At 43.4% G+C, this 27,425-nt stretch overlaps 1 protein-coding gene across 7 annotated transcripts in view; it reads left to right on the top strand.

The window, feature by feature from the left end:
• Window positions 1-26,812, top strand: part of senp6a (SUMO specific peptidase 6a) — a 31,510-nt gene extending 4,698 nt beyond the window's left edge. For 5 of the 7 annotated variants that reach the window (XM_076273359.1, XM_076273358.1, XM_076273362.1 and 2 more), the window contains 22 exons: window positions 3-63; window positions 765-880; window positions 1,277-1,429; window positions 2,362-2,382; window positions 2,923-2,996; window positions 5,879-5,976; window positions 7,095-7,563; window positions 10,546-10,790; window positions 13,249-13,386; window positions 13,713-13,746; window positions 14,104-14,292; window positions 14,760-14,956; window positions 15,452-15,699; window positions 16,232-16,348; window positions 16,639-16,761; window positions 16,988-17,080; window positions 17,512-17,843; window positions 21,417-21,505; window positions 21,680-21,768; window positions 22,048-22,116; window positions 22,331-22,481; window positions 25,445-26,812. In XM_076273359.1, coding sequence (XP_076129474.1) covers window positions 3-63; window positions 765-880; window positions 1,277-1,429; window positions 2,362-2,382; window positions 2,923-2,996; window positions 5,879-5,976; window positions 7,095-7,563; window positions 10,546-10,790; window positions 13,249-13,386; window positions 13,713-13,746; window positions 14,104-14,292; window positions 14,760-14,956; window positions 15,452-15,699; window positions 16,232-16,348; window positions 16,639-16,761; window positions 16,988-17,080; window positions 17,512-17,843; window positions 21,417-21,505; window positions 21,680-21,768; window positions 22,048-22,116; window positions 22,331-22,481; window positions 25,445-25,660 — 3,322 coding nt within the window. In that variant the 3' untranslated portion in view covers window positions 25,661-26,812. The remainder of the gene's footprint in view (window positions 1-2; window positions 64-764; window positions 881-1,276; window positions 1,430-2,361; window positions 2,383-2,922; window positions 2,997-5,878; window positions 5,977-7,094; window positions 7,564-10,545; window positions 10,791-13,248; window positions 13,387-13,712; window positions 13,747-14,103; window positions 14,293-14,759; window positions 14,957-15,451; window positions 15,700-16,231; window positions 16,349-16,638; window positions 16,762-16,987; window positions 17,081-17,511; window positions 17,844-21,416; window positions 21,506-21,679; window positions 21,769-22,047; window positions 22,117-22,330; window positions 22,482-25,444) is intronic. The other 2 variants (XM_076273357.1, XM_076273361.1) reach the window with 2 other exon arrangements.
• The last annotated feature ends 613 nt before the right edge of the window (window positions 26,813-27,425 follow it).

Raw genomic sequence — 27,425 nt, forward strand, 5'->3', positions numbered from 1 at the left:
AGCCCTCCTGTGAGTATGGATGAAGCTGGCGGACCGCAGGAGCTCTCCCCTGAGGGGTTGAAGGTACCTCTCTCTCTCTCTCTCTCTCTCTCTCTCTATCTCTCTCTCTCTCTGTTTCCCCATCTCGTGCCCTTCCTCTGCCTCTCTGTAAAAGACTCCATCATCTTTTTTAATGGACGCCAGTCTTTGTCCTCCCCCTTCCTACCATGCCCCTGTTCCCTCTCTCTCTCTCGCTCTCTCTTGTTTCGCTGGCCGAGTCTGTCTCCTCTCAGCTTGCCTCGGTGCCCCTCGCCCAGATTGATGGCAGTGTTGTTTTCCAGCATCGCCACTCACTTCCTGTTTTGCCCGGCCCTTGTGTCTTAATTAGCTGGAGCCCTTTCACCTACAAGAGAATACACAAGCGTGGTATTTATTCCCAGACAGACAGTGATGGCAGTTTGTTCCTCCCGCCTGCCCGCCGGCACCCCCACCCACTCACATAGACGCACAAACACACCTTTAAAAGCCCATTTCAGATTTAGTCAGGCAGGCTTCTGTTACCACACATGCTTCCCAGCTTCCCCCCCCCCCCCCCCCCCCACACACACCCTTCTAGCATTTCGTAACTGGGAACATTCTAGCATTTATCAGATCTTCTCCTTGGAAAGTAGAAAACCTGTTCGCTCAGCAGAAGTGCCAGATGCATCATCAGGCCCCTGATGTTATTTTTCTCTCCCTCACACTCACTTCTGCCTTCTGTCCCTCTTCCCTCTCCCCCCTGCCAGTCTCCCCCCCTGAAGCATTTCACTTCCACTGACACGCAGAGGACTTACGAGAGGAGGCCAAACCATCCCAATCATTATAGGACTCTAAACAAAATTGGAACCAATAGGATGCTCAGGTATGGGCGTGTGTTTGCATGACTTGGCTATTTTGTGTGGTCGCTTTGCATGTGTGGTTGAGGGGAAATGCTTTTAGTTTTGTGTTTTAAAAAAAAAAAAAAAATCTGAATGGTAAAGGAAGTGCTCACTTCACATCTTCCCCTTTTCCATTATATGGATGGGGGAAAATGCAGACATGCTGTCCTTTTCCATTATATGGATGGGGGAAAAAATGCACATATGCTGTCCGATTTTGTGGAGCATAGCACAATAGTCATTAAGTGAAATGCATGCAAAGACCAAGGGAATCAAGTTGAAATGATGATTCAAGTGATTCATCCTCATCCAGCTGCTTTGTTTTGTTATGTTTTGTTGATTTGAACTCCATGTGATTTGTGTTTTGTTCTACCATTCAGTGAAAGTCCACACTCGGTAGCAGCGTCTCAACAGATGCCCAACAGAACCAATTATTTTATTCTCAGTCCCTCGCCCTCGCAGGGTGTAGTCGTTCAGGGGAGATTGTTCCAGCACGCACACACTCCCTCTGCAGTACGTAAGCCCACCCAAAGGTAAGTCCTGGCGTGCTCTATTTGAATTTCTGTAGTATTTTTTTCCTGTTCAGCAGACATTTTTAAATTTAACTACCCAAAGGAGCTGCATATCAGTGCAGACTTTGGCTGTGACACCGTACTGGAGGCGGGTAATTACCATCTGCTGGTCATAAGTGCAATTGTGAGTTCGTAGGAATGTAATGCATTTAAATGGGAGCAGTTGCACAATGATCATTATACGACTCTTCTATGGCCACCACCACCCTCGCCACCATCATGCCTGCCACCTGGTCATTGTGCAATTTGAATAATTGGTATGGCGATGTTCACTGAATGATAATAACCTGTGGCTAGAAGCACAGTGATAATTTAGTATGATTTAGCAGCTGCGTTATGTTTGTCAGTCTGTGTTGAGCACAGGCTTGCTCTATAACTTTCTGTGTCTTAGTGTTCTGAGAAATCAATATAGTGTAATATTGGTAATAATATATAACTCTAGTGTACGAGCTAATGGAATAGCCCAAGACACAAGGACAATGCTACAGGCAGTACTGGCCAGGCAATTCAGCCTTATCTAGCTGACATTAATCAAATATGTCCTTGTCGAGTGTACAAGAACTTTGCGTTTTCAAATGTATGCCCCACAAGGAGTGTTTTTGAAAAGACTATTTTGGTTGTAGAAGGAAGGGCTAAGCAAAGAAAGAATTGCACATTTTCGAATTTGCATAATGATATATAAAGCATAATGATTGATAGATAGATAGATAGATACTTTATTGATCCCCAAGGGGAAATTCAAGGTCTCAATAGCATACAGACATCACACACAACATGCACGTGTGAGATGCTTGAATAGATCCAAACTGAATTATTCTTTTGAGATGCAAATCACTACATTTTTATTTACAACTTCATTCCTTCCCTCCTTGTTTTTGTTCTTCTCTAAAAAGCAGTCTTGACTTGAAAGAAAGGTAAGACACCTGAGAAGTGCTGCGTAAGACACCTGAGAAGTGCTTCACACTCACAGACACAGTGCTGTAGACAAATTCTAGTATCGATGCCTTAGTTGAACTTTTTAACGAATGAATTAGTAGAATCACTTTTTCTTAGCTTAATGTTTGTCACTTCACGCTCTAGTCTACTGCATTCAGCTTCCTGCTGCCTGAAGTGCTTTGGCATGTTTGCTGCCTTCTGCCATTTAATCCCACACCCTCCATGCTCAGATCACCAAAATGCATGTAGGATTTATGTGCTGTTATGGAAGCGTGAGTATTGAGTAATGAAATTGGATGCTATCACATGGGCATGAACTGGAGGTCATTTGATGAACCAAACTGTATCTTCCCCATGTTTTTGATCTCTGGAAGGTATTGCACCTCATTGTGTGTATGCTTGATGCATGCCATTCACCAGCAAATGATCTGAGGCAAATCATTGTAATCATTATCCACTGTATAAGGAGGACGCCTTGTAAAGTATTTTGGCATTTTGCTTGCTTTTTGTTCCTGCAGAAGTGACTTCAACACCCAGTCAATCCAAAGAGTAGACATTGAGAGCATTACACTCACCTGCCAAGACATCTCAGGTAAGCCCCCCCCCCCCCCCCCCACACACACACACAACCCCGTCCTCTGTCACCCCTCTTCAACCCACATCACCACCTCCTCCTCCAGTGTTCTTTTGATTCTGACAGTTCCATTATCCCTGCTCTTGCTCTCTCTCTCTCTCTATGTCTCTCTCTCTCTCTGTCTCTCTCTCTCTCTCTCTCTCTCTCTCCCTCTCTCCCTCTCTCTCTCACATGGCCATTTATTCCCTGTCTCTCTGTGTGAATCCCTTTCTGGCTGTGCCTATGGAACACGCCGTTCAGGGCCCCACCAGAGAGATGCTCTCGTCTCTCGCCGGGGGAGACACGCTGTGCTGGAGAGAAATGAAAACTGAGGAAGGAACACAGTGTTGTGTTGTGTTGTGTTGTGTTTCTGCCGTTGCCTCGTCAGAATTATGTGTGTGTGTCTGTATGTATGTTGGAGACAGATTTTTATATGTGTGCTCTGACGAAGACCACTAGCGCGTGTGTGTGTGTGTGTGTGTGTGCGTGTGTGTGCGTGTGCACGCGTGAATAGACATGAAAAACCACTAATGCATGTGCTCAAGAGCTGGGTGCATGTGTAAGAGAGGATATATGTATGGGTGTGTTTCTGTCAGTAAATGTGTGCAGGGATATTTGTGAGCGCACATCGTCCCAATGGGTGGCTGGTGTGTGTGTGTGTGTGTGTGAGTGCGTGTGGTGTGTGTGAGCGGAGTGCATGGCTGCAGATTTGGGCTGAGCCCTGCAACTGTGTGTGCCAGAGGGAGATTGCAGGCGGCTCGGATTAATCCTCCCCGCGCTTGCGAGAGCAAGGAGCAGCATGCAGGAGACAGAGAGAAAGGCGGATGGGGGGGGAGGGAGCGACCGACACGCAGAGAGAAAGGGAGAGAAAAAGCGAGCAAGAATGATGGAGAGAGACGCAAACAGAGAGATAGGAAAGGGTAAGAAACAGACAGACAAAGAAAAGGGGTTAGAGAGAGAGAGAAAGAGGTTGAGATGCAGATACTGATATTGAAAAAAAAAATGAAAAAATGGACATACAGTACATAGAGGATGAGTGTCAGTGAAAGAGAGAACGTGGGTATGGGGGACAAATAAAGGGAGGACAAGTATGAAAAAAGGGAATGAAAGAAAGAAAGAAAGAAAGAAAGAGGGGGAGAAAAGAAAAGGGAGGGATAGAGAGATAAAAGACTGACTGAGTGGGGACCGTGGGCGACGGATGGCAGGCGCTCCCCTCTGTGTCAGAAGCTGGCAGGGAGCTGTGCCGTTGTTCAGCCAGGCAAATTGTGACTGGAATACCGGGAATCATAATAATACATTGTGCTTGAAGGTGACCTTGTGTTCGTGCAGACATGGGAGTGAGGTGGACATCACAGGGGGTCCTCTCATTTGCTGCTGGCATTTAGTTCAGCTCAAGTGAGTTTTTAGTGTCGGCAGTGAGACAGCACAGAAAATGAAAATCCTTTCGCCCTACAGTTCGCTCCAACATGTAGATTTATAAATATGGCATGAACTTGTAAATGATGCAGTTACCTTATAAATATCTAGGCTAATGTTTTATATATATATATTTTCACATTTAGTGTCTAATTTCACCTTTTCAGCAATATCTTAAGGCCCTACAGTTTATCTTGATGGTTATCTTCTTGATTTTGGGGATATTTTGCTACGAGATGTGTCAGCCAGCCAGACTAAATATTGCACGCCCATTTTGTTAAAAAAAAAAAAAAATCAAATGAATGTTTAAATGTGTTACATTCAGTTTGGGCTTTTTATCCGCCCTCTCAGATGTCTGAGGATCATATTACTGCCATCTGCCTTTCTTTCATTCAGTCTGTTTTCATCTACTGGGAAGCAAAATGCAGGAAAGGCACATCTTCCAAAATGTCCATTTAGCTGAGGGTAGATAGCACAGAGAAAGACGTATACATGTTTACAGATGCAGGCCTCTGAAGTGTCTCTTGTTGTGTCTATTGGTGTGGTTATGCAATAACTGAACTCCTGACCTTATGCTGGGAAACATTGTTGTTGTATCATTGATTCAGTCAGACTCAAAATAAACGGGTGTGGGAGAGGTTAGGGGGAAAAGCACATGTGAAGAATGGGTACAGTACTCTGCGTGTGTGTGTGTGTGTGTGTGTGTGTGTGTGTGTGTGTGCGTTAGGGGTGACACGATTCTCCAAATCCTCGATTCAATTGAATTTTCGATTTTAAAGTCATGATTTAATTTTTTTTTAAATATTACTATTAATGCATTATTTATGTTGTTTACTTTTTGTGGCCTTTTCCTATTCTGTTTCGCAGGCTTTTATTTTAAAACCGTGGCTACATCGTCGATTCTACCTTTGAGTTCGAAGTTCAAGATTGAGATGTAATATCGATCAATTTCGACTTAAAATTGAAATTGTGACACCCTTAGTGTGTGTGTGTGTGTGTGTGTGTGTGTGTGTGTGTGTGTGTGTGAGAGAGAGTGGAGTGGAGTAAAAAATGGAAGACAAAGGATGTTTTCGTATTTGAGAGTGTGGTAAGGTAGTAGTGCATATGTGTGTCAAATCTCAGTTATGCGGTTGGAGGTTTAAGTAAAGTGACATTTCCTGAGAGAGCGTTTAAATCTCTTGACATAAGTAGAGGACTCCTACTGTCAGTTGTTATAAGTGAGATGTGAGCTCATGAAATTCAAAAAGACCGTGTATATTTTATCAGCCCATGGTACGTCATTTTATCATTAATCTTTTAATGTCATTGGAAAAAGTCCTTTGTGAGCAAAGACTTAATTGGTTAGAAAGACCTGGTTGATGTCTTTTTGGTAAGGTGTCAGTCTTATGTGCCCAGTACACGAATAACAGGCATGTATGTGTTTCTTCTGTTTGTGTGTCTCCTAGATACGGATGACATCAGCATTAAGAGGCGTGTTCAGCATAAGAGGAGGCCGGTGCATGACCCCATGGTCAGCTTCTCCTCTCCAGCACACACAGTAGAGGTATCAGACTGCACCACACAAACCCCCTCGCACTCTGCCACCGGTCTGCGTATCTCTATTTAGTACACATGGATTCTGTGAAGGGAATTTCTATTGTGATGAAGACACCAGATATGAATTTAGAGATAAAAAATAATTGATTATAATAAGTAAATACATAAATAAATCACTTCTTGCTCCCTATAGTAATTTTCTTCCGTAAGGGCAGAATGCACAGAGGCTGAAAAGTGCGTTGTTGTGCTCTTTTTTTTTTTTACTTAAGCGCATGGGAGAATATGGCCCTAAATGATTCTAAATTATTCATGCAAATCTTCAATATTATTATTATAAGACTGAAGAAACTACTACTATAGCTCTTTCAAACTAAAACGGCCCCCATCATTACTATGGCATAAGCTCACTCACTGCCCCCCTGCCTGGCTTGCATATCTAAATTTCTTACACATAGCTTCTGTAATGGCAATTTGGTTGTAACGCTGGCCACCAGAAATAATTTTTTGAGATGAAGATAAATAATTGTTTAAGTAAATTGGATTTCTTTCTATGCATATCATCAAATGTATTACAAGGCTGAAGAAACTACAGTAGTCTTGTTGCTCGTTCCAAGTAGAGGGGATACCTCACTGCTCTCTGGCATTAGCTTATGATACTATGTAACAGTGCTCGATTAACACGTCAGCTTTCCTGTGAGGTCTAGCATGTCAAACTGTGAGGGAAAGCTGTAGGCTTCTCATTACAGCTACTGCTAATAATGTGAGAACTGGTCGCAGGAAGTGGTAAAGAGTTAAACTGTCGCGCTCCTCGGGGTGTGCTAATTATTTAATGTGTTAAAAGTGCACTAGACTCGCAAGTGATCTTACACTTTGCTTCCCTGCAATCTGGTCTGGTGTTGATGGTGTCATTGTAGGTCAGACTCTGTGTTGCTCGTAGTAAAATGGATGCATTCTTTTTTTTAATTATACCAGCAATAAATTCCAAATCCATGTAAAATATTTAAAATATGTTGAATAGTTGAACGGTGTACAGATACAAATATGACTGAGTAACATATCTCTCGTACTCATATGGTATGTGCCCTTTCTCCACCTCTCTTTCTGTCTGCTCGTCTCTCTCTGCAGCCCGTCCTTCAGCCTCATGAGTACTTCTCTGTGTGTGGGAAGTGTGGCAAACGCAGCGAGGACCACACCAAGTGCCAGAACTGTGGTATTGCTCTTCCAGCCGAGTCGCTCCCCCCACACCACCAGCACTCGTCCCAGGCGAACCCCACCCTCTCCCCCCACGCCAGACCCCCCATCCGCTCCACTCAGCCCTCCCCCGCCCTCTCGAGCAGCTCGAATAGCGGCCTGACGCTCGGCAACAAGAACTTCTATGGCGCGGCCGCCGGCGGCCTGCACTCGTCTCACGTGGACGTGGTCATGAACCCGCCCGCCCGCATTACCCGCGGTAACCTGCTGATGCCGCACGGCGGCGGTCGGACGTGCATGGGGCTGGCGGGGAGTACTGCGGCAGCTTCGACATCGTACCAGGCCAAAATCTCAAACTGCAAGAGGCATTCGCTCTCCAAGGCCCATGAACTCAACGACCCTAGTGAGTAGTTGGTGTTCAACAAACACATTTCTATATTCTAAATTCCACTCGTAAGATAGAATTTAGAATCCTTTCTACACTCTATTGACAAATGAGGACTTTGGTGTTTTTATACTAAGGATAACATTTCAGAGTGAAAATTCACCTTCTAGTCTGTGTGGCAGCAGAATACATCCTGTTATGCCCAAATGATCAACTCTGCATACTTGTTGATGCATACCGGTACTTTCCTTCGTACTTCGTGACCCCCTGTCACCCTGACCTACTTGGGGCTTGATGCACACATTGTAGACTTGTTTTGTTGTTAACAAAGAATGAAGCTGGACAAAGCAGACACATGTGACTAGAGCGACTGACCATTATGCGGTTCTAAAGAGAACACTGGGGGACACAGAGAAAAAGACCAGTGTGAGTCAAATGATCAAATGAACTTCATGCATCAGCCTGTATGTGTTATGGCATTGGAACAAACAGATGGATGGATATTAGTAAATGGGGATGGTCAGTGCCTGACAATTTCTCATGCAGTCAGTTCTCCTTATCTAGAAAATGACCTTGGTGTAGTTTCTCCAGTGCTGCTGCTGCCCAAACTAGGACAGAATTCAGACACAAAACACGTCATGTTGATAAGATCCCTGTTGCCAGGCTGCACCACACAGCAGAATGCAAAGTTGTGTGTGAACCTGTGTCCCTGAAAAGGAGAGAAATGGGCCCTTACTCAAACAGCTCATCTGTTGATTACAGCCTCTGAAACACCTCGATTAGCAATTGGCAACGGCCCTCCTGTGGGAGTTACTGAAATCAAAGATGTTCCAGACCCTAATGAAGCCCCTCATCTCCGTACTGGTGTCAAATATTTGCACAGTGCAAGCAAACAGGCTGTGAAAATGTTCAGGAGGGTGCAGGGAAAGTCTTGAAACTATGCGACCGCAGAAACCACGGGCACCTGCGCGGAGATTAGAAGGAGGAACCAGAGCAACGGGTACACCACAGTGGTACGTCTGGCTCGTCCTGGTCTGACGTAGGGGCTCAGAAAAGCCTGCTTGTGTCTTTACACCAACTAGCCTAATGCTGATTTAGATCAACTGAGTCTGGCAGTGTAGACTAGAGAGTGTGAGGTTAGAAAAATAAAAAACACTGCAATACTGCATACCTCCTCCTTCTTCCATAATTCAACTGCTACTAATAGTTCAGGTACATGACTGAATGTCTGTTTCACCATATCATAGATCACAAAACAGTTGCGTATTCTTTACTAGTTGGTGGCCTTTTCAGTTGTCTGAAAAGTTGTGGGTTCAATTCCTGGCTTCCACCGTTGCTCCCTTGAGCAAGGCTCAACACCAAGTTGCTCCGGGCACACTGGCCCTTGTAATATAATTGACATTATGTAAGTCACTTTGGATAAAAGCGCCTGCTAAATGAATAAACGTAAACTGCAGATTTTGTTCATGATTCATAATCGGGTTTAGTCAAGGCTAGACACTAGAGAGAGAGTGGCCATGGAACGTAAATAAAACTTTACTGGAACGTAAATAGAACTTTACTGTAAGCATTGCATTTTCCAGCAGATAAGCACGTCAGCTGCATTAAGTACCCAAGCTGATAGAATAAGTTGTCTAAAGTAAATACATAATTGCATAATTCTGAAGCTCACGTTGGAGTTAGCCATGTTAATATAGCAGTGTAACCGATTCTCTCATATGATCACTCTAGGCAGAGAGAGAAGAGAATTATTAGATTCTTACTAATTATTCTGTTGATTAGATAGGGTAATGTGAGCCCGTTTTGTTTCATTTCAATTTGAAGCATTTATTTTTTCTATTTAAATCAATCCTGTACAGTAGAATTGCCACTTTGTGAGGTGTGAAGTACAAGCTATACTCTCTGTGGTTCAACAGTCCGGGTTGGAACACCCTAGAAAATATTACAAAAGCATTCAAAGCTATTGCTAACAGTATTGCTAAAAGACAACCATTAGGATTACGACTGGGTATCACCACTGATTTCTTGAAGCAATTCAAAAACTTGGCCATTAAATAGCCTTAATTGCTGAAATGGCTTTAAATCAAACAAACAAACAAAAATCAATTCAAGAAGCAATTCAGTTCCAATTCACAAGCCCCCAGTTCAATTTGATATCCAACTCAATTTGTTTTTCGATTCAATATTATTCTGTTAGGTATATTTCAGTTACAATACCAATTTTGCTTGGATATGATTGAGATTCTCAGAGAAGTAATGTGTACATTGTACGAAGAACCCTCTGTGATGCAATATTCAAAAATATGCGTGATGCGTAATGTTTCTTGAAGTACTCATGGTATATACCCTGTTGTACTAAACTAGGTATTTAGTGGTTCTACTCAATGATGAATATACCCTGTTGTACTGGACTAGATATTTAGTGGTTCTACTCAATGATGAATGGCTCCAGATTCAGCAGTTCTGCTCAGATTATTGACATTATGCTGACAATGCATGCAATGCATCTCTAGCACACTTCATCATGAGGTAGTTAGCCAGCCAGTTTATAGGCATGTCTTTGCATTAGGACTGTCAATCCATTTAAGGGAGAATTCCGACAATTTCTCACATAGATCTCTGTTTCTCCAATGGTCACTGAGTTTATGTTCATGCTCCCAGAGTGGCTTCTCTAGCTGTTGGCTGCAGCAACTCGACCTAGGTAGCACCGTTTTTTTTTTTCTTTCTTTTTTTTCGTACCAACGGTTCCTGGTGACCTTGAGAAACAGAAATCTATGTGAAAAATGGCCGGAATTCTCTTTTAAGTAAGCCCAGGATTAAATATCTCATACAAATAACCCCTTATAGAAGGTCCACAATTTTCAAACCATGAAAGACTGTTTGGTCTCATTTAATCCACCGTTACCTGTCTCCAATAAAAAAATGAACGGAACAGAGAGCTATTAGAAATAAGTTTTTTGCTCATTATAATTAAACATTCCCAAATATTTCCTCATACAGTTGTGCTGTCCAGTGACGAAGAGGAGGAGGCTGACAATGCCAGCACAGGTAGCGTCAACCGATTGGACAGTGTGTCTCCACGGCCTGCGGACTCCGCCCACTCCTCTCCGGCGCCCTCGGGGGGCAAGGTCGAGGCAGCGGTAAAGGGGCCGGCAGAGCAGCAAGACGAGCTCCCAGCTGACTACTTCACTGAAATCACAGAACCGCGCCTCGTGATACCCAGGAAACCGCGCATGAAAGATGCGGTAAGACAACTCATCTGAAGTGCGATGTTTGAATGGAGCAATGGCTTTTGAAATATTTTGTAGAGTGTTCTACTCTTCACTTCTTCCGTTCATGAGCGCAGCCAGCTTGCTTCTCTTGCAGCTGGCAACTTGTTAATATTTGAAGTTTAGAGCTTTGAAGATGTGTCAGTCTCCTCAGTTGAACGTGATTCTGGGCTTAAACCAGCCAACTACTTGGCTCTACGCAGAAGGGATTCATGTCCCTTTCCCTTAGAGGTGCTCTAAGCGATGCTGGGTAACGTCACTTCTGTTGACGTTCAAACAAAACAGAGAGCTAGCTCGCTACTTCCTCCCCCTCCCTCCCGTGTAATTGAAACTCTCCTAAACGAGCATCTCGTCTCTGATTTGCTGGAACAGTTTGTTATGTTTTTATGGGCTAGGTTTGCCCAGGTTGTTTTTGTTGCCGTTTTTGGAGCCTGGGCTGTCCACAGAGATTGCGTTTTTTTACATTGTATTCAGGACACAGGCAGCTAGCGGATGGTGAGGTGATGTTTGCTGTAAGTGACAAAAAAGGTTTGTTTGTGCTCTAAGTGTGGCATCGCTTAGAGCACCTTTAACAAAGCCTGAGAAAAAAAAATCATGGGAGGGACCAAGTCTAACAAGCATAACAAATGCTTTGTGTGGGTAAGATCATGACTCATGATAAACCATGATGATGACCATTATCATTGCGGTCATCCAGTCCTGTGACCTATTTCAAAAGCTTTTAGCCTACATCTTATCAGCTCAACTACTTGTATAATAGTGAAAGAGAGCACACGATTGTTAGTAATGTTGGTGGTTGTGTGAAGCCATCAGACGTGGTTTGTGTGGCCAGTTAGACTAATGGGCCTGACATTCCATTATGGTAAGAAAGAGTTTGCAGGGGTGCTTTCAAAAATGATTTGATTTCTATCAGGACTGCTACAATATTTATCAGAGTAGGGCCTCAGTGTAATCAACATCAGATACTGATGGTGTATAATATGTGCATTTGATTCAAACAGAATGAGTCTGATTGTGAATGTGAAATGTTCTGAAGTGAATTTACTACTGGCGTACTGATGCCATCAGTTTCACAGTAGCTTGCACAAAATACAGTTATATGACATGACTGACCTTTTGATTGTACACCTGAAAATATACACCGTAAAAGGAATATGAAAACAAGCATACAGTTTTGTTATTTTGTAGCACTTTTCTGTGCTGCAAGGAGTCTTAAATAGACAAGTATTTGTCATTTGAAGGCTTTACTTGTTTGCACTTTGTCTGTTCTGACTCCTTATTCTTCTCTTTGAGTACTCTGTACTTACTAACATGCTTCCTGTACTAATATTTTTATTGAATATCTTGATAAAATTGATGAAATTGTTTCCTGAAAGATAGATTTTTTTACATGTTACATAGATGGTTCTGCTCCTGTACTAGAAGATAATCTTAGCTTTATTATGGCTAGTAAGATGTTATTGTTAACATGATTACAAAATACAGATGCATCTGTTCTGGTGTCCCCCTTTTTTTAGGGTTTTGCCCTTTGTTGTTTTTCATCTTAACATTCAAGGGCACCTATTTAATGTACAGTCTAGTGGACTTTAGCCCGCACATCTCACACATACTGAGTACATTGTTAAAGGTGAAGCAGATACTCGTTTAACAAATATAAGCTACCACACCATTAGTACAAGAAAACTGCTCCTCTTTCGTGAGCGATTGTCCTGCTCGTGACTGGACAACAGCATCAGGCCCTGCCTTGCACGCTCCGCTGCTGGATGAAAGCATCTGCGGGGGGAAAGGGCCACTCGAGCTCCCTTTGGCAGCTGCATGCTCCACTCATGAAGGGTCCTATTTTATGCGCACAGGAGGCAGTCTGTCAGTGCGCGTCCCCCTGAGTGAGCGAGGTAGGCACTAAACCGTGGCGCTTCGGAACGCGCTCTAATGGGAGATGCGGCACGGAGCTCTAAAAATTGCATCAGCGTGAGCAATGCCGTGCGTTTCCTGCTGGCAGACAGCGACGGTAATGGTGGAATTAGAATGCACCGGGGCTGATGGGACTGGCTGTTTCCAAGCGCATTTGAAAAGCCACCTCAAGGAAGGGCGTTCGGTTAAAAAAAAAAAAAAAGAGAAAGAAGAAAAAGAAAAAAAAAAAGCCGCTAATGGTTCTCTTGGCAGGTCTGAAAACCGGGTGGTTTTTCGCATCTGTTAGTTGGAATGTTGACAGATTTTTTTGTGTGTGTGTGGGGTTGTTGAATCAAGGGCATTCATTTTTGAAACATTATCGGGAATAACTGGAAATCATCACAAATTTTTTGATTGAATTCCAAAAGCCCATGGTACATATATATATATACAATATATATACGTGTATATACAAACCTCACTGTAATTGTGCTCAGACCCTTTTTTTGAAATGACTTAAAACACATCTTTTCCCTTCCTGCAGTATGGGAACGCGGTGTGCGAAGACCACTGTACCCCAAAGAGGCGTAAAATCACTGCTCCCAAGCTAGAGAGCATCATCCTGGAGTGTCGCAGTGTCAGAATAGGGACCCTGCGACGGATGGTCACCAAGCCTGTCATTGTGAGTTTCATCTCCTGTCCTCTAGTCTAGCACAAAACACCTCCGACTGTCCGTTTCCCTGCTGCTGCATCAGAGCTGTTTGGATAGTCATATGATGGTCAAGATGAAGTCACTGGTTACATTAAACATGTAGGCTTAAGCAATAGTTGATATTCACATTTAATATTGAGTTAGTGTTATAGGAGCCTAACCAGTCACATAATTGCAGTTGATGAAGTGTTGTCGTGAATGGTATTTTGCATTCGAGCCATGTAACATTTGCAAATATCTGTCTGTTGTACTATGCAATAATAATAATAATATTTTTCTTCTTTATTGTCTTCCAGTTCTCATCAGAATACATTCAGCTTGAAACTGAAAGTAAGTGCTATTTTATTTTTTGTATTTTATTCATAATCTTTATTTGTACAATGTTGCCTTGTTTCTTAAAGCAGCACTAAGGATGATTTGCTCTCTGGGTCTCCCTAATAAGTGCAATAATAAACAAACTGAATATGCGTCTTTTGCAACAAAATATGACCATATTAAAATAACACATATTTATTGACCAATAGATTGACACATAGAATTAAAGAAATGTCACAAGACATCCTCCATAAATTTGTACGTGTGTGCCAGGTCAAGAAATAATGTACACACCTGTATGTGTGCATTTATATGTACATCTCCAAAATGTTAATGTGTGTGTGTGTGTGTGTGTGTGCGCGCGCAAAACAGGTCGTGAGGTGGACATTATGGAGAAGGTGCGTCTGCGGGCGTCGGAGCTGACCAGCTGTGAGTGGTGCAACGTGCGGAAGCTGCCGGTGCTCTTCTTCCAGACCAGCGCGGCGGAGTGTCAGCGGCTACGCCAGCAGCTCCACATGTCGCAGGAGAGCGGCGGCCTGTGGTACGACTGCAGCGGCAACAGTGAGTCTGGCGCCCCCACTCGCCCGCACCACCTGATGCAGTAATAACCACGAGCAAAGCCATCAATATCAGGATGGGTCACAATAATCCAGTTACTGCACCGCTTTACAGTCGTTTGAAAGTGATTGCAGTACCAGCTTTTGGCCACAATCTTACATATGGCTCCTTCAATTTGTCTGTGTGTGGGAACTCAAATTTCAAACATGGTCCGAACACAATATAGCCTACTGTTCATTCCTGTTTAAGAGTGGATTCGGTACATTGGGCACTTTCTGTATTGAATCTAACGTCCTGTACCTAAACGGGTCAGTAAGAACATGTGTACCTCTACACCCCTAGTATTAGATTCTGAAATACTTGGTCTTTTTGCTTGTTATTTTCAGTGTCTTTTCAAAGCCTGACCTGGCTGCCTTTTTGTACAGCTTTTAGCGCTCTTAGCACCTGTATCCTACTTCTCTTCTGACCAGATCTGGACGAAAAGTACATAGTGCTCATCTTCGAGAACGGACTCTCCATGCATGAGCAGATGATTCTAGAGGAGATCTTGGTAGAGATTGGGCGCACCAATGCCCTCACCGAATTCCCTTCCAAGCTGACCTTCGCGGAAGCCAACGTAAGACTGGTGCAGTACAACAAGGCCGCCAAGGAGAAGGAGAAAGTCAAGGTAGAGTACTCTTGATACTTGCTAGCAAACAAGGAAAAAGAGAAAGTCAAGGTAGAGCACTCTTGATACTTGCTAGCAAACAAGGAAAAGGAGAAAGTCAAGGTAGAGCACTCTTGATACTTGCTAGTAAACAGCAAGTTGTGTTAGAGTATCAGTAAAGCAACATTAGAAATGTTTTGGAATTAGAAGGAATTGGAAGCAATACAATGGATGTGAAGAGCTTCTATTCTGCACACAACCTTCACTGGGAACTTCATTAATTGCACACGGGATGGTCTAAATGGTTTAAAAAACATATGGATGTAAATGTTTACAATACGAACTTGCAGAAAGATATATTGTAAGATGCAGGTTGTAGTATTGAAAATTGAAAATGGACTCTTTGGAATCTTTTAGTGTTAATCATATTGCAATCACTCTATTGCACAGATATTCATTGATGTGTGTGTGTGTGTGCGTGTGTGTATGTTTAATGTTCACCTTGACTTTCTGCAGGTGCAGGAGAACACACAGAAAAGCACAGCAGCCACAGCCTCAGCAACAGCTACGTCCAGCCCAACCCCCACCACCCCCACCACCAGCCCAACCCCCACTAACACCTCCACCTCCAGCCCTGGTCCCCCTGCGCCGCCTCCTCCGGCCCTTGGGCGGACGCGGATGTCCACGCGCCTCCACTCCTGCTTCGAGGACGAGGATGAAGACGATATGGAGCTGCAGCCTACGTTCACTGGCCCCGTAGTAAAGTAAGGAAAACCAGGAAGAGGGAGAGAAGAGTGACTTGTAATCCCCCGTGGCTTCAACCGAAGTTACTGTACTGTAGGATGTTTGCTGTACAACACACTTGTGAAAATGTTACTCGGAGGATCCTTAGTCAAGCATGACATGGCATTAAGTTAGATGCACATACCTGTGTGATTATACGTCTCAAGAAGTCATTTGTTTAAGGTTATGTTTAATTTTGGGTCTGGTAGCCTTTTTCTGTTGAGTAATCCAGCTCAAGTTTTTTGCCTTAGTGCCATCAGCAGTACAAACATAGTAGATAAATGTCTAAGTACTTTAGTTTAGGGTCATGCGTAAGCCTGTGTACTGTGCAGTGACTGAGTGCGAGGTTATTTGTGGCTTTAGGCTTTTTTATTTGGTGATTAGGGTCATTTTCTCCTCCGCCCAGCGTTTGAAAGGCAGGTGTGTTTACTGCACACTGTCCTGCTTGTTATGGCCCCAGCTGCACGGCTGTTTTCGCCTCCCGGTCAGGCCTGTGGTATTTGTGTCCCGCAGGCTCATGGTGTACCCCCCTCCCCCGGCCAAGGGAGGAATATCCGTGACCAATGAAGACCTCCACTGCCTCAACGATGGAGAATTCCTTAACGATGTCATCATCGACTTTTATTTAAAGTGAGTAAGGCTTTCTCACACCCTGGACAACCCAGTTTCTGTTCTTTCTGAAGCTGCCTGCCCTCATTTATGTTTCAGTGGCTTTTGTCTTCTGTTCTTTTAAAAGCCCACAGAGTATTCCACTCTAGAGCCTCACTTGATCTGCTGTCTAAAGTTTTTGTCACATTTACCCGCATGTTTGCAAAGATTTTTTTTTCACATTTACCCGCATGTTTGCAAAGATTTTATTTTTTTCTTCCAAAGCTTTGTGTCCATTCTCTCCTGACTTCCTCCCTCCCCCCCCCCCCCAGGTATTTGTTCTTGGAACGGTTGAAAAAGGAGGATGCAGGGCGGAGCCATGTGTTCAGCTCTTTCTTCTACAAGCGGCTAAACCAGCGCGAGAGGAGGAATGTGTCGGACACGGCCAATCTCCCGTAAGTTGGCCCCCGGTGCGACCGACTCCCACCTCTCACCCACTCACTGGCCCCCTCCTGTTCTGCATGCCTGTAGGCTTGTGTCATGCTAAGCCGGATCTCTCTCTCTCTCTCTCTCACTCTCTCTCTCTCTCTCTCTCTCTCTCTCTCTCTCTGTCTCTCTGTCTCTCTGTCTCTCTCTCTCTCTCTCTGTCTCTCTGTCTCGGTGCTGTTGGGTCTACTCCAGGATCCAGAAGAGAAAGCACAACCGGGTGAAGACCTGGACTCGCCACGTCGACCTCTTCCAGAAGGACTTCATTTTCGTCCCCATCAATGAGTCGTGAGTTGGGCCTTCTTCTCACCCTCTGCTGTCGTCTGTCCTTTCCCTCATTGTCTCGTTTGCACGTCCAGCTTGTCTCTTTCAGTGAGTCCACCCAGGCACAGTCTGTTATACACAGCTCAAGAGGAGATTGGAGGAGTGGTCATCTGTCACTGATTACATCTGTCCTTTAAAATCATGCTTTAGTCTCAAGGCTACTGGTGGGGAAATTCTTTGATGTCAAGTATCAGTTTGATCATGCAGACTAATGCGTCAGAATGTTCCAGAAATTCCCTTTTTCTCTTCTTCACCTTGTTCATCTTCTCACCTTGTCCAGTCTCCCACCTCTCTCTCTCCCTCTCTCTCTCCCTCTCTCTCTCTCTCTCTCTATCTCTCTCTCTCTCTCTCTCTCTTTCTCTCCAGATTTTTACCTAGTCTCTGTCTCCCTCTAGGGCTCACTGGTACCTGGCTGTGATTTGTTTCCCTGGCCTAGAGGGCCCGAAGCTGGAGCCTAACCCCCTTTACCAGCCCCCTTCACAGGCCGTCAACAGGGTCAGCCCTGTGCTCGACCGGGAGCACCCTTCGTCGGTCCGGGAGGCGCCGACGTCCGCCCCCGCCGCCCCCTCTCCGCCCCACAGCGGCGCCCCAGTGGCCTGCCCGCTCGGACCCGCCAACGCCGCCGGGCAGCAGCACAAGGCCGTGCCCGTGTGCCCACACCTGGCCCAGGAGACCGGCTGCGGCCACAGCATTAACGGCCAGCTCAAGGTCCAGCCACAGTACTCAGGTGAGATATAATAATAATAATAATAATAATAATAATAATAATAAGCTTTATTTGTATAGCACCTTTCATACACAGAATGCAGCTCAAAGTGCTTTACATTTGGAGCATGTAACACAATAATAGTCAGTCAGTCATTATCAATCACTTTCACTTTTGACATGGCGCCCAGATCATAACGTCAAAGGCAAAAGGCCAAAGTGTGGTAAAGTAGAATATCGGTGTAGAAGTGTGTGTGTGTGAATGGGTGAATGTGAGGCACAAAATTGGAAAGTGCGTTAGGGAAAAAAAGCGCTATACAAATGCAGTAAAATTAATTATATAGTGCATTTTCTAGCACAAAATGGCCACTCAAAGCGCTTCACACAGACATTTAGACAAGAACGACGAAAATAATGAGAAATGAATTCATGGGGCAATGGGGACTCTTGCCGTTAGCAATGCAGAGCATGAACAGTTCAATTAGGGCCATCTGTAGAGCTCAGATCTGAAGCTAGAGCCGTCTCTTTGTGCAGACGTGATCAAGGATTCAATTTAGTAGTCAGGTCCTGGTGATTAAGTACAGGAGGAGGATGCTCAGATCTGCTGAAATAACAAACAAATTTCTTGTATTTGTGACATAGGTATTAGGCTCTGATATATTAACATATATATATTTTTATTTATTATATATATATTTATTTTTTTGCATGTATTCAGATAGGACAGTAAAGAGTGACAGGAAGTGAGAGAGATCGAAAGGGAGAATTGGGAGATGGCTTTAAAATAGCTTCGGGTCAGCTTCGAACCTGGGTCCCTGTGGGCACTTAGACCCAAATGTGGTATGGACACTGCAGCCAGTAGCGTCACTGCTCTCCCAACATATCTAAATAAAAAGACTTCTGAAACGTTCTTAGATAGATAGATAGATAGATAGATAGATAGATAGATAGATACTTTATTGATCCCCAGGGGAAATTCAAGGTCTCAGTAGCATACAGACAACACACACACATTCACTAACAGCAGAAAAAGTAATTAAAAGTATATAATATAAAAACATAACTAAGCAATAAGGACAGTAGAAGATAAAGAATATACTAAATATACTAAAATACAAAATATACTAACTAACACTTAATCTAAATCAATTCTAAAAACAGTATCCACATAGTGGTGATTAATCAATCAAGAGGTGCTTGCAATGACTGAGGCAGGGACTGAGCCTGTGATTCTCTGTGCATAGTAAAGTAAGGTAAGGTGCTCTGTGTGAGTGAGTGTCACAGTGATAGTGCAATGGTGATAGTGGTCATGGTGATAGTGCAAATGAGTAAGTCCAACAGATTACATATTTCTCATTTAGGTGTTAAATTTCTCTTTGGTGATCTACAAATTATCATACACCCCTTTATACACCTGGGGGTCTATTGTGCAATGAACAGAAAGTGCACATTGGATAGTGAAATGTGCCCTGAGTGGATAGTGACATGTGGGAATTTATTTATTTATCAGGCATGAAAACCTTTTGGTGAAATTCGCCGTTTTGAATCCAAAATAGGGGACTTACGTGGTTCGCGCAGATCCGATGAGAAAATATTGTGCGTGTGTGTGTGTGTGTGTGTGGGGGGGTGTTACAACTGAGTTTACAAATCACGCGCAGATGCAAACGCATCTTGATGCGTTGTAAGACAAGAGCCCAATTAAAAACTTGTCTGATCCAGCAACGATTATGTGAATGCAGCCCCTATGCATTTAGCCTTTTAAACAGTGGAAGCTCATTTTTGCTGCGGATGCAACACGAACAGAACGCTTGCGCTGGAATAGCCTCCCTGTCTGTGTGACTACAGATATATGCGTCTGAGAGATGCTTATTGATGACACAGGTGGGCTAGTTGAAACTTTCAACTTCTGTCAGAAAAAGACGTTGAGATTGGTGTAGCAACGTAGCATAGGCTGTTAAAGTTAGCGATATTGGACAGAAATATAGACATACGGAGTTCACTTGATGAAGAATAGGCTATACGTGCAGTTTGGGCCATCTAGATCGACAAAAGCTGAAGCAAATAGGCATACTTTATCAGTATAGCAAAGGCCAATGTGAATAACTAAATAGTTGAATTAAATACTCCTAAACTGGGCTGGTGCGTTTTGTCGAGTTCAGAGACAAAAGCAGTGTTTGCCATGGTAATGTCTTTTAAGAAACGTTCAGTTTGGTTGGTTAAACACACTAGCACAATGCCACAATCTGTAAGTAGCCTAGGCTGCAGGTTAAAACATTTCAAACCAATTTTACAAATTAAAGCCTAGTCTACCCTACCCAAGTTTATTCATTACCTGGTTTGGTCCAACAAATATTCAGACTTATCTTATTCAGACTTATTCTAATAGTCTACTATGAAGTGTCCATTAGGCCTATGAAATCTTCAGAAATGTTTGATAACTTCAGGCACAAAGAAAGAAATAAATAAAGAAAGAAAACTCATGTAGATTACTGAGGAGGAGAGGAGGGCCAGGCTGAAGCATGTTGCCAAACATCGCAAGTGGGCCCCTTCACACTTAGGCCCAAGCCAAAAAGAATAAATAAAGGTATTTTTTTGTAAAAATTTCTAGTTTGTTTTCTTTATAAATCTCTGGTTTTAGGCATCTTCATACTCCATGGAAGCTATGCACTATTGGCAACAATGTCACTCGCGCTTGTTTTGCTATGAAACGGCCATTTCCCTTTTCGCGCGCCCTTCTCACCTTTTTCACCGTTTTCATGCCTGTATTTATATAGCACGTATCGTTATGTGTTTTACATGTTATGACACAAGATTAATCAATATATACAAAATATGTAAACAAAGTAATTTAAACAGAACTATAAAGACCAATTAATATTAATTAAGAAACAAAGTTATGACATGCAATTAAATAATATATATAATGAAATTGAAATGAAAAATACTATTAATGAAAAAAGAAACGAAGAGGAGAGTAGAAATTTATGAAATAAAATCAATAAAGATATAACGAATAGAGAACAAAATGCCAATAAATGAAAAAAAAAAAAAAAAAATATATAAAAAAGATTAAAGAGATGAATACCTACCCTACTGTCTTCATATTAGATTACTGAGACTAAATAATCTAATCTTCCCTGTTAATCATGACCTTTAAAAAAAGAAAAGAAAGGTTATTTTAAGCAATATATCTACAAATTTCGAATCCTCAGTCTGTCTTCTTGGTGGATGATGCATCTTGAAGCCTTAAATGTTCGGATAGCTTCTTGCTAAAGCCTGTATTCAGCAGCCATGCTGGTAATAAAGCAAGGTACTGTAGGCTTGAACAGAATATTGAAGTCCTTGTGCACTGCTGCATTGTCAAGAATGTGGTGTCTCTTGCCTGGAGAACACCGAGCCAGCTCAGCAGGGGGACATCTCCTGATTTGCATTTCTGTGCTCCTCTCCCCCCTCCTCCCGTCTCCCCTCCTCTCCTCCCGTCTCCCTTCCTCTCCTTCCGTCTCCTCTCCTCTCATCTCCTCTCCCCTGCCCTCTCCTCCTTGTCTCCTCTCCTCTCCTCTCCCCTCCCCTCTCCTCTCCCCTGTTCTTCTCACAGACGGTTTGCACAGGATCAGCGTGTGTTATGGATCAGGGAGTGGCCATGATGACGCCTTTGTCTTCCCTGATGAGAGAAGCTCGAGTCCCGTAAGTGCTGACTTTCTTTTTTTTTTGTCAGTCTTCATTTCCAGGCAATGGCATTTCAGTGTAAATAATGATTATTTGAGATGATCTGTCTATTTATGGTGGTGTTTCTTAAAAGATCATTCTTGCGTACCCTCATGTCGTACGTATTGACGTATACTTTTTTTATTTCTGAAGGATGAGTGTAGTGAAGACGGGGCACTGGCGGACGACACTCTAAATTCTGAAGGCATGGAGTGGACGTCCAAACCTACCATCTGTAAACAGTAAGTAACCGTGCATCTGGAGGGGCTGCATGTTCAATCCCGACTGCCTCCAGCAGATGGCAGCACTGCAGCCAGCATTAATGCTCCACTTATTCATGCTGAAGTAGATAATTAAACGTACTGACTACAAAGACATGCTTTTGATGACAAGAAGTAAATGGTGTGTCACTCGTATAATAGATGTAATGAATCAGAGTAAATGAATATCTCATACATATCCCCCCCCCCCCACCCTCCTCCTCCTCCTCCTCCTCCTCCTCCTCCTCCTCCTCCTCTCAGGCCTTGTATTCTCATCATGGACTCCTTACGGGGCCCAGCTAGATCCACTGTAGTGAAAACTCTCAGAGAGTAAGTACATTTCTTTGAGTCAATTTTTCAAATGTGAAATTATTATGTACTTGACAAATAATCCAATAATAAAATGTCTGACAAAAGAATGTAAATTGAACACTTGAATAACTCTTGATATTTGATGAGCTGTCATTCAAATTGCACAGTGGTCATAGTGTTCAAATACAAGTTCTCCTTTACTGATTCTAAGTGTGTGTGTGTGTGTTTTCAGATACCTTGAGGTGGAATGGGAGGTGCGGAAGGGGACCCAGCGGAGTTTTGGCAAGGACGTGATGAAGGGCTCGAGTCCACGCGTGCCTCAGCAGGACAACTTCAGCGACTGCGGCGTGTACGTCCTGCAGTACGTCGAGAGCTTCTTTGAGGTGAGCTCCTCTGATCACCTGTCGTATGCTGGATCCCATCTGATCACCTGTCGTATGCTGGATCCCATCTGATCACCTGTTGTATGCTGGATCCCATCTGATCACCTGTTGTATGCTGGATCCCATCTGATCACCTGTCGTATGCTGGGTGTTGGGATCCCATCTGATCACCTGTCGTATGCTGGATCCCATCTGATCACCTGTTGTATGCTGGATCCCATCTGATCACCTGTTGTATGCTGGATCCCATCTGATCACCTGTCGTATGCTGGGTGTTGGGATCCCATCTGATCACCTGTCATATGCTGGGTGTTGGAATCCCATCTGATCACCTGTCGTATGCTGGATCCCATCTGATCACCTGTCGTATGCTGGATCCAATCTGGTCACCTGTCGTATGCTGGGTGTTGGGATCCCATCGGGTCACCTGTCGTATGCTGGGTGTTGGGATCCCATCTGGTCACCTGTCGTATGCTGGGTGTTGGGATCCCATCTGATCACCTGTCGTATGCTGGGTGTTGGGATCTGGTCTCGGCATAAAACTAAGGGATGAAGATGAGAAGGAAGGGGGGATGAAGAGGGTAGGAGGAGAAAGAGGGGAAAAAAGGAAGATGAGAATAGAAAGAGGGGAAAAGTGCAGTGTCGTAACCACTGTGCTCGGAGTGACCATGACATGAAGGGGAGACCACACCAACGTATATTTTAAACAAAAGTATATTTATTAAAGGCACACTATGCAAGATTTTCAGCTTTATGAAGGCAATTTGATGGTAAACGAACTTGTAATAGGCAAATTGTTTACCTAGCATAGCTATACAACATAGACGTAGCGAGTCCCTACCGAGAAAACCAGCCATGCAACTTCCAAGAGTGGCGCCCCGCCAAAACTCGCGAGAATCTAAAACATTACCTTGACAGTAGATATAGCTCTTTGGAGATAGTTTTTGCCTGTTGTTAATCCTTCACCTCTACAACAAAAGCATTTGCATTGTGTACAGGGGGATAAGTCGCGAGAAGTTTGCTATTTACAATAGCAGAGTAACATATAAATACATCGCGACTCTAGAGGGAGCTCTAAACTCGCCAAAAATACCTAAACCTGCATAGTGTACCATTAAATGAGATATTTACCAAGTCAGTATGTGTAAGGCAGCGCAAAACTGTCGTGTATGTCAGCATGTGGATGTGTAGTGTAAAAGGTAAATGAGCAGGGCTGCAGCCAGCGCTGCCGAGAGTGTGTGAGTGAAAGCAGAGCAAGCCAGAGAGAGACCGGACACTGGAGGGCACTGGTTTTATCCACCCTCCAATTAGGCCTTCCAATTAGGCTATCCAATTAGCACACCTGGGCAGAACCTCCACAGCTCCATCTGCAGGCCAAAACGGGGACAAGACGAGAACAGACCACACACAATGCAATGGCCAGCAAGGGAGAAAGAGGTGGACCTAGCACGGTAGAGCTGGGGCTAGCACGGTAGAGCTGGGGCTAGCACGGTAGAGCTGGGGCGTCACAAGAGGAAGAGACGGGAAAGGACAGCGGCCCTTCCTCCTCTCCTCGTTCCTCACCTCCTCTGGTAGCAGTTAGACAAATCAGAGATCCTTGATGATGTCGCGCTTTGAATAATTTTTCGTGGCATGAGGCGGAGGACCGCGGAGAGAGGACGCACGCGAGTAGTGTTCTAATCTGCGCCCAGGGTAAACAGTAGCCTGGCTAGTGCCACCACTTCTCAATGAGACGTGGTCTGGGAACCAAACGTTAATTTTCTCGTATTTGAAAAAAATGCCCAGATCCGTTTATTGGGTGCCACGGATGTCTATCAAATGCGTCTGTGCATAGCTCATCATCGTCTTGCTTTCCCCCTTGTTCTGTGATTGGTCCCCTGTCTCAGGCGAAAATTTGCTCCATGGTCTCCAGGCTGCCTTAGCAGCGTGAATCAAATCGCGCGCAAGGCAGCATGGGAACACCCAGGCTAGGTAAACAGTTCGAAACCTCACGAAATTGAAGATGCTGACACAGCACAGCTGACGTTCCTCCCATATGAGGTGGCTTATATTGCCGCACAAGTTCTACGGAGCCTTCCGTGCATATGTCCAGTTCTTTAGAAATGTACTTTGGTCTGTGGCAAGTTAAATACGTTTGTTTACATTTGGCATACATTTGCACTATACACATTGGTTTTACAAGCATCATCAGAAAGCATGGGGGACATGTATTAAGAACAATAAAAGAGAAGAGGGTAGAAAGAAATCCTTGTTCATTACCCTTCACTTGAGAGCAGTGCCAGCAAGTAAAAGTAAACTTAAAAAAGTTATTTTCAACATTGTTTAATCTGTCATTTCTGTGTCAGATTATAGTGGCGCCAGATTGCACACATGCCTCGGAAGTCTAACAAAAACACCAACTTCCAAATGTATGTCATGGCGGCCTGGGTTTACACGGCTGTGCTTGTGGCTGCCGTTTGCCATCATGACTGTGTTTGCTGTATTGTGGTGAAACTCAACTTTTGAACTGACGTTCAGTGAACCCAGAAAGGCTGTCAGTGACAGTACAAATGATCCAGGAAGTATTATGTTTGCTACACTGTATTTTGTGTATATGAGCAGTAAAAGATGAATTGTCTGAGCAATTGTTTACAATAGAAATGACTAGTATATTGTTTACCTTTACAGTATTGATTACCTTTGAAAATGTAGCTATAAATATTTATACATTTATACATTTATAAATGTAGTTATAAATGATGGGTTAACAAGAATACTAAAAAACAATACCACAGAGCATTCATTTTTGTTTCATAATAGCTGTGTAGTTGATTAAGATCATTAAGATGAAAATCAAAATGTACAAATCTGTGCCTCTAGTTCAGAAATGTCATCCATGGCATCATGGAGGAGGAGAATATGTTTTATGTTGCAGTCTCGATTGGTTGATGTATCTCCGCCGTTCCTCTCTTCCTCTCTGCCAGAACCCTATCCCAAGTTTCCACCTCCCCATGAACCTGTTGGAGTGGTTTGCGCAGCAGCGGATGAAGAGGAAGCGGGACGAGATCAAGGAGCTGATCCTGAAGCTGCAGTCGCAGCAGCAGGCCGAGGGCATCACGCCGGGCCTCGGGGCCGACGAGGACGCCGACGAGGAGGACCCTGACGGACTGGACGTGCAGGATATCCCCGTCACGTCCTGAGGCTGCCGCGGCACCTTGGCCTTTTCGCCGCCTCCGCCGATGCTGCTCGTGTGCTCTTGAGTCTCACACATTTGGTTCAGTCTGGGCCTCCCTTCTCTCTCTCTCTCTCTCTCTCTTCAGCCCTCCTGGGGGGAGGGAGGGGGGGTGCTGGCTCACACCGGGACCCTCACCCCCCACCAACTGCCCGCCCGCCCCTCCCATCTGTGATTGTAGGCTGCTGGATAAGTTCTCCTTGAATTCTATCATAAAATGAAAAAAAGAAGAGAGAAAAAAAAACCAGATAAACACCACATCTCTGTCCCCTCCATTACACCATTAACCACAACTGTCAGACTTCAAAGACAACAAAAAAAAGAGAGAGCAAGAAAAAAAAAACATTTTTAATTTGTATTGAATAATAATAATAATAATAATAAAAAGGTGTACATACTGTGCGCTGGAAGTTTTTGCTGCCTTTGTAAATTGCTGTTGTCAGTGCATCTCCATACCCCATGATTTCCTAGCTCCCCAACCTTCACCCTGTTTTCGATGGATTAATGTACACGTCCTTATTGTTTCCATGACGCCGGTAAAGTGGAGCTCCGTATTCTTTTCAGGAGGACTAGCACAGTACTGTTAAAAGTGTTCTTGCGCCTTTCAGTGTGTTCATTTTATTTTATTTGTCGTTTTGTTTTTCTTTGGTTTTGTTTATGCTTTCAGGGAGTAGAAGTTGCTGTTATTTGTAAATTATTATACCCACCAGTCTGGAATAAGAAAAAAAAGACAATGTTTCTAAACTTCTACTTCTCATAAACGTTGCTAGCCAGTGCCTGTTGAAGCTTTACATAATGTTACCACGCGTGGGTGGATTTCATTTTTGAATATTAAACAAATTGAGCTGCAAGAGTGCACATTTTGCCTTAGTCCACACAATACAAGAATCTCAAGCTCCCACCACGAGTTGTGTTCTTGTTGTTGGAAACGTGGTTCATGTGCTGTGGTAATTCTACTCTCCATCATGTGTATGAGAACGTAACATAAAACACCAGATTCATAGTCCAACTTTTACTAATGCCAGTTAATCAGTATTGTCTGTTTGGGAAAGTTTGTGGGAGAACAGCTGTATTTGCTGCAACAGAAACATTTAAGGAAATTAAAAAAGTGAAATCTTAATGCTCTCATACAGTAGGTGTTATTAGAGATGAAAGCCTATTGACTAGTGAAGATGTTGGTAATTGTCAGTGAAAGAAGTCAATGACTGGTGATTGGCCATCGACTCTTCTCTTGAAAACCTTAATGGATTTCGAATTAGCCTGGTAGACCATCATGTGTACTCTACCACTTCATGGTTCAGGTTAGTGGTGCTATTTATTTAGCTATATATTTATTTTAAGTTATTTATTACAAATGTTAAGAAAATGAGTGCATAAAGAAATATTACTGTAACTCTTTGCTAAATATTTAACCTTTACAACGTAGCCTAGGATGGGCTACCTGATTTTTGACCACTGTTAACTGAACAACTGCCACAAGTAATGTAAGAATATTAATGTTATTTCGCCAATCAAACTGGGTGAAAGCTGCTATAACTATGATCAGGTGTCCTTATATACAGGGTTGGGTAGTAACGGATTACATGTAATCTGGATTACGTAATCAGATTACAAAAATCAAGTAACTATAATCAGCCCAGATTACAATAAAAACATTGTGTAATCAGATTACAGTTACATTGTTGGGGATTACCTGATTACATTTTATTATGCAAGCAATGCAACTTTTTAAT

The sequence above is a fragment of the Alosa pseudoharengus genome, unplaced genomic scaffold (assembly GCF_046254945.1).
Source record: "Alosa pseudoharengus isolate Yale_2024_CS ecotype anadromous, Long Island Sound unplaced genomic scaffold, YU_APseudo_1.1 YU_APseudo_1.1_scf_7, whole genome shotgun sequence".
Classification (NCBI taxonomy): Eukaryota; Metazoa; Chordata; class Actinopteri; order Clupeiformes; family Clupeidae; genus Alosa; species Alosa pseudoharengus.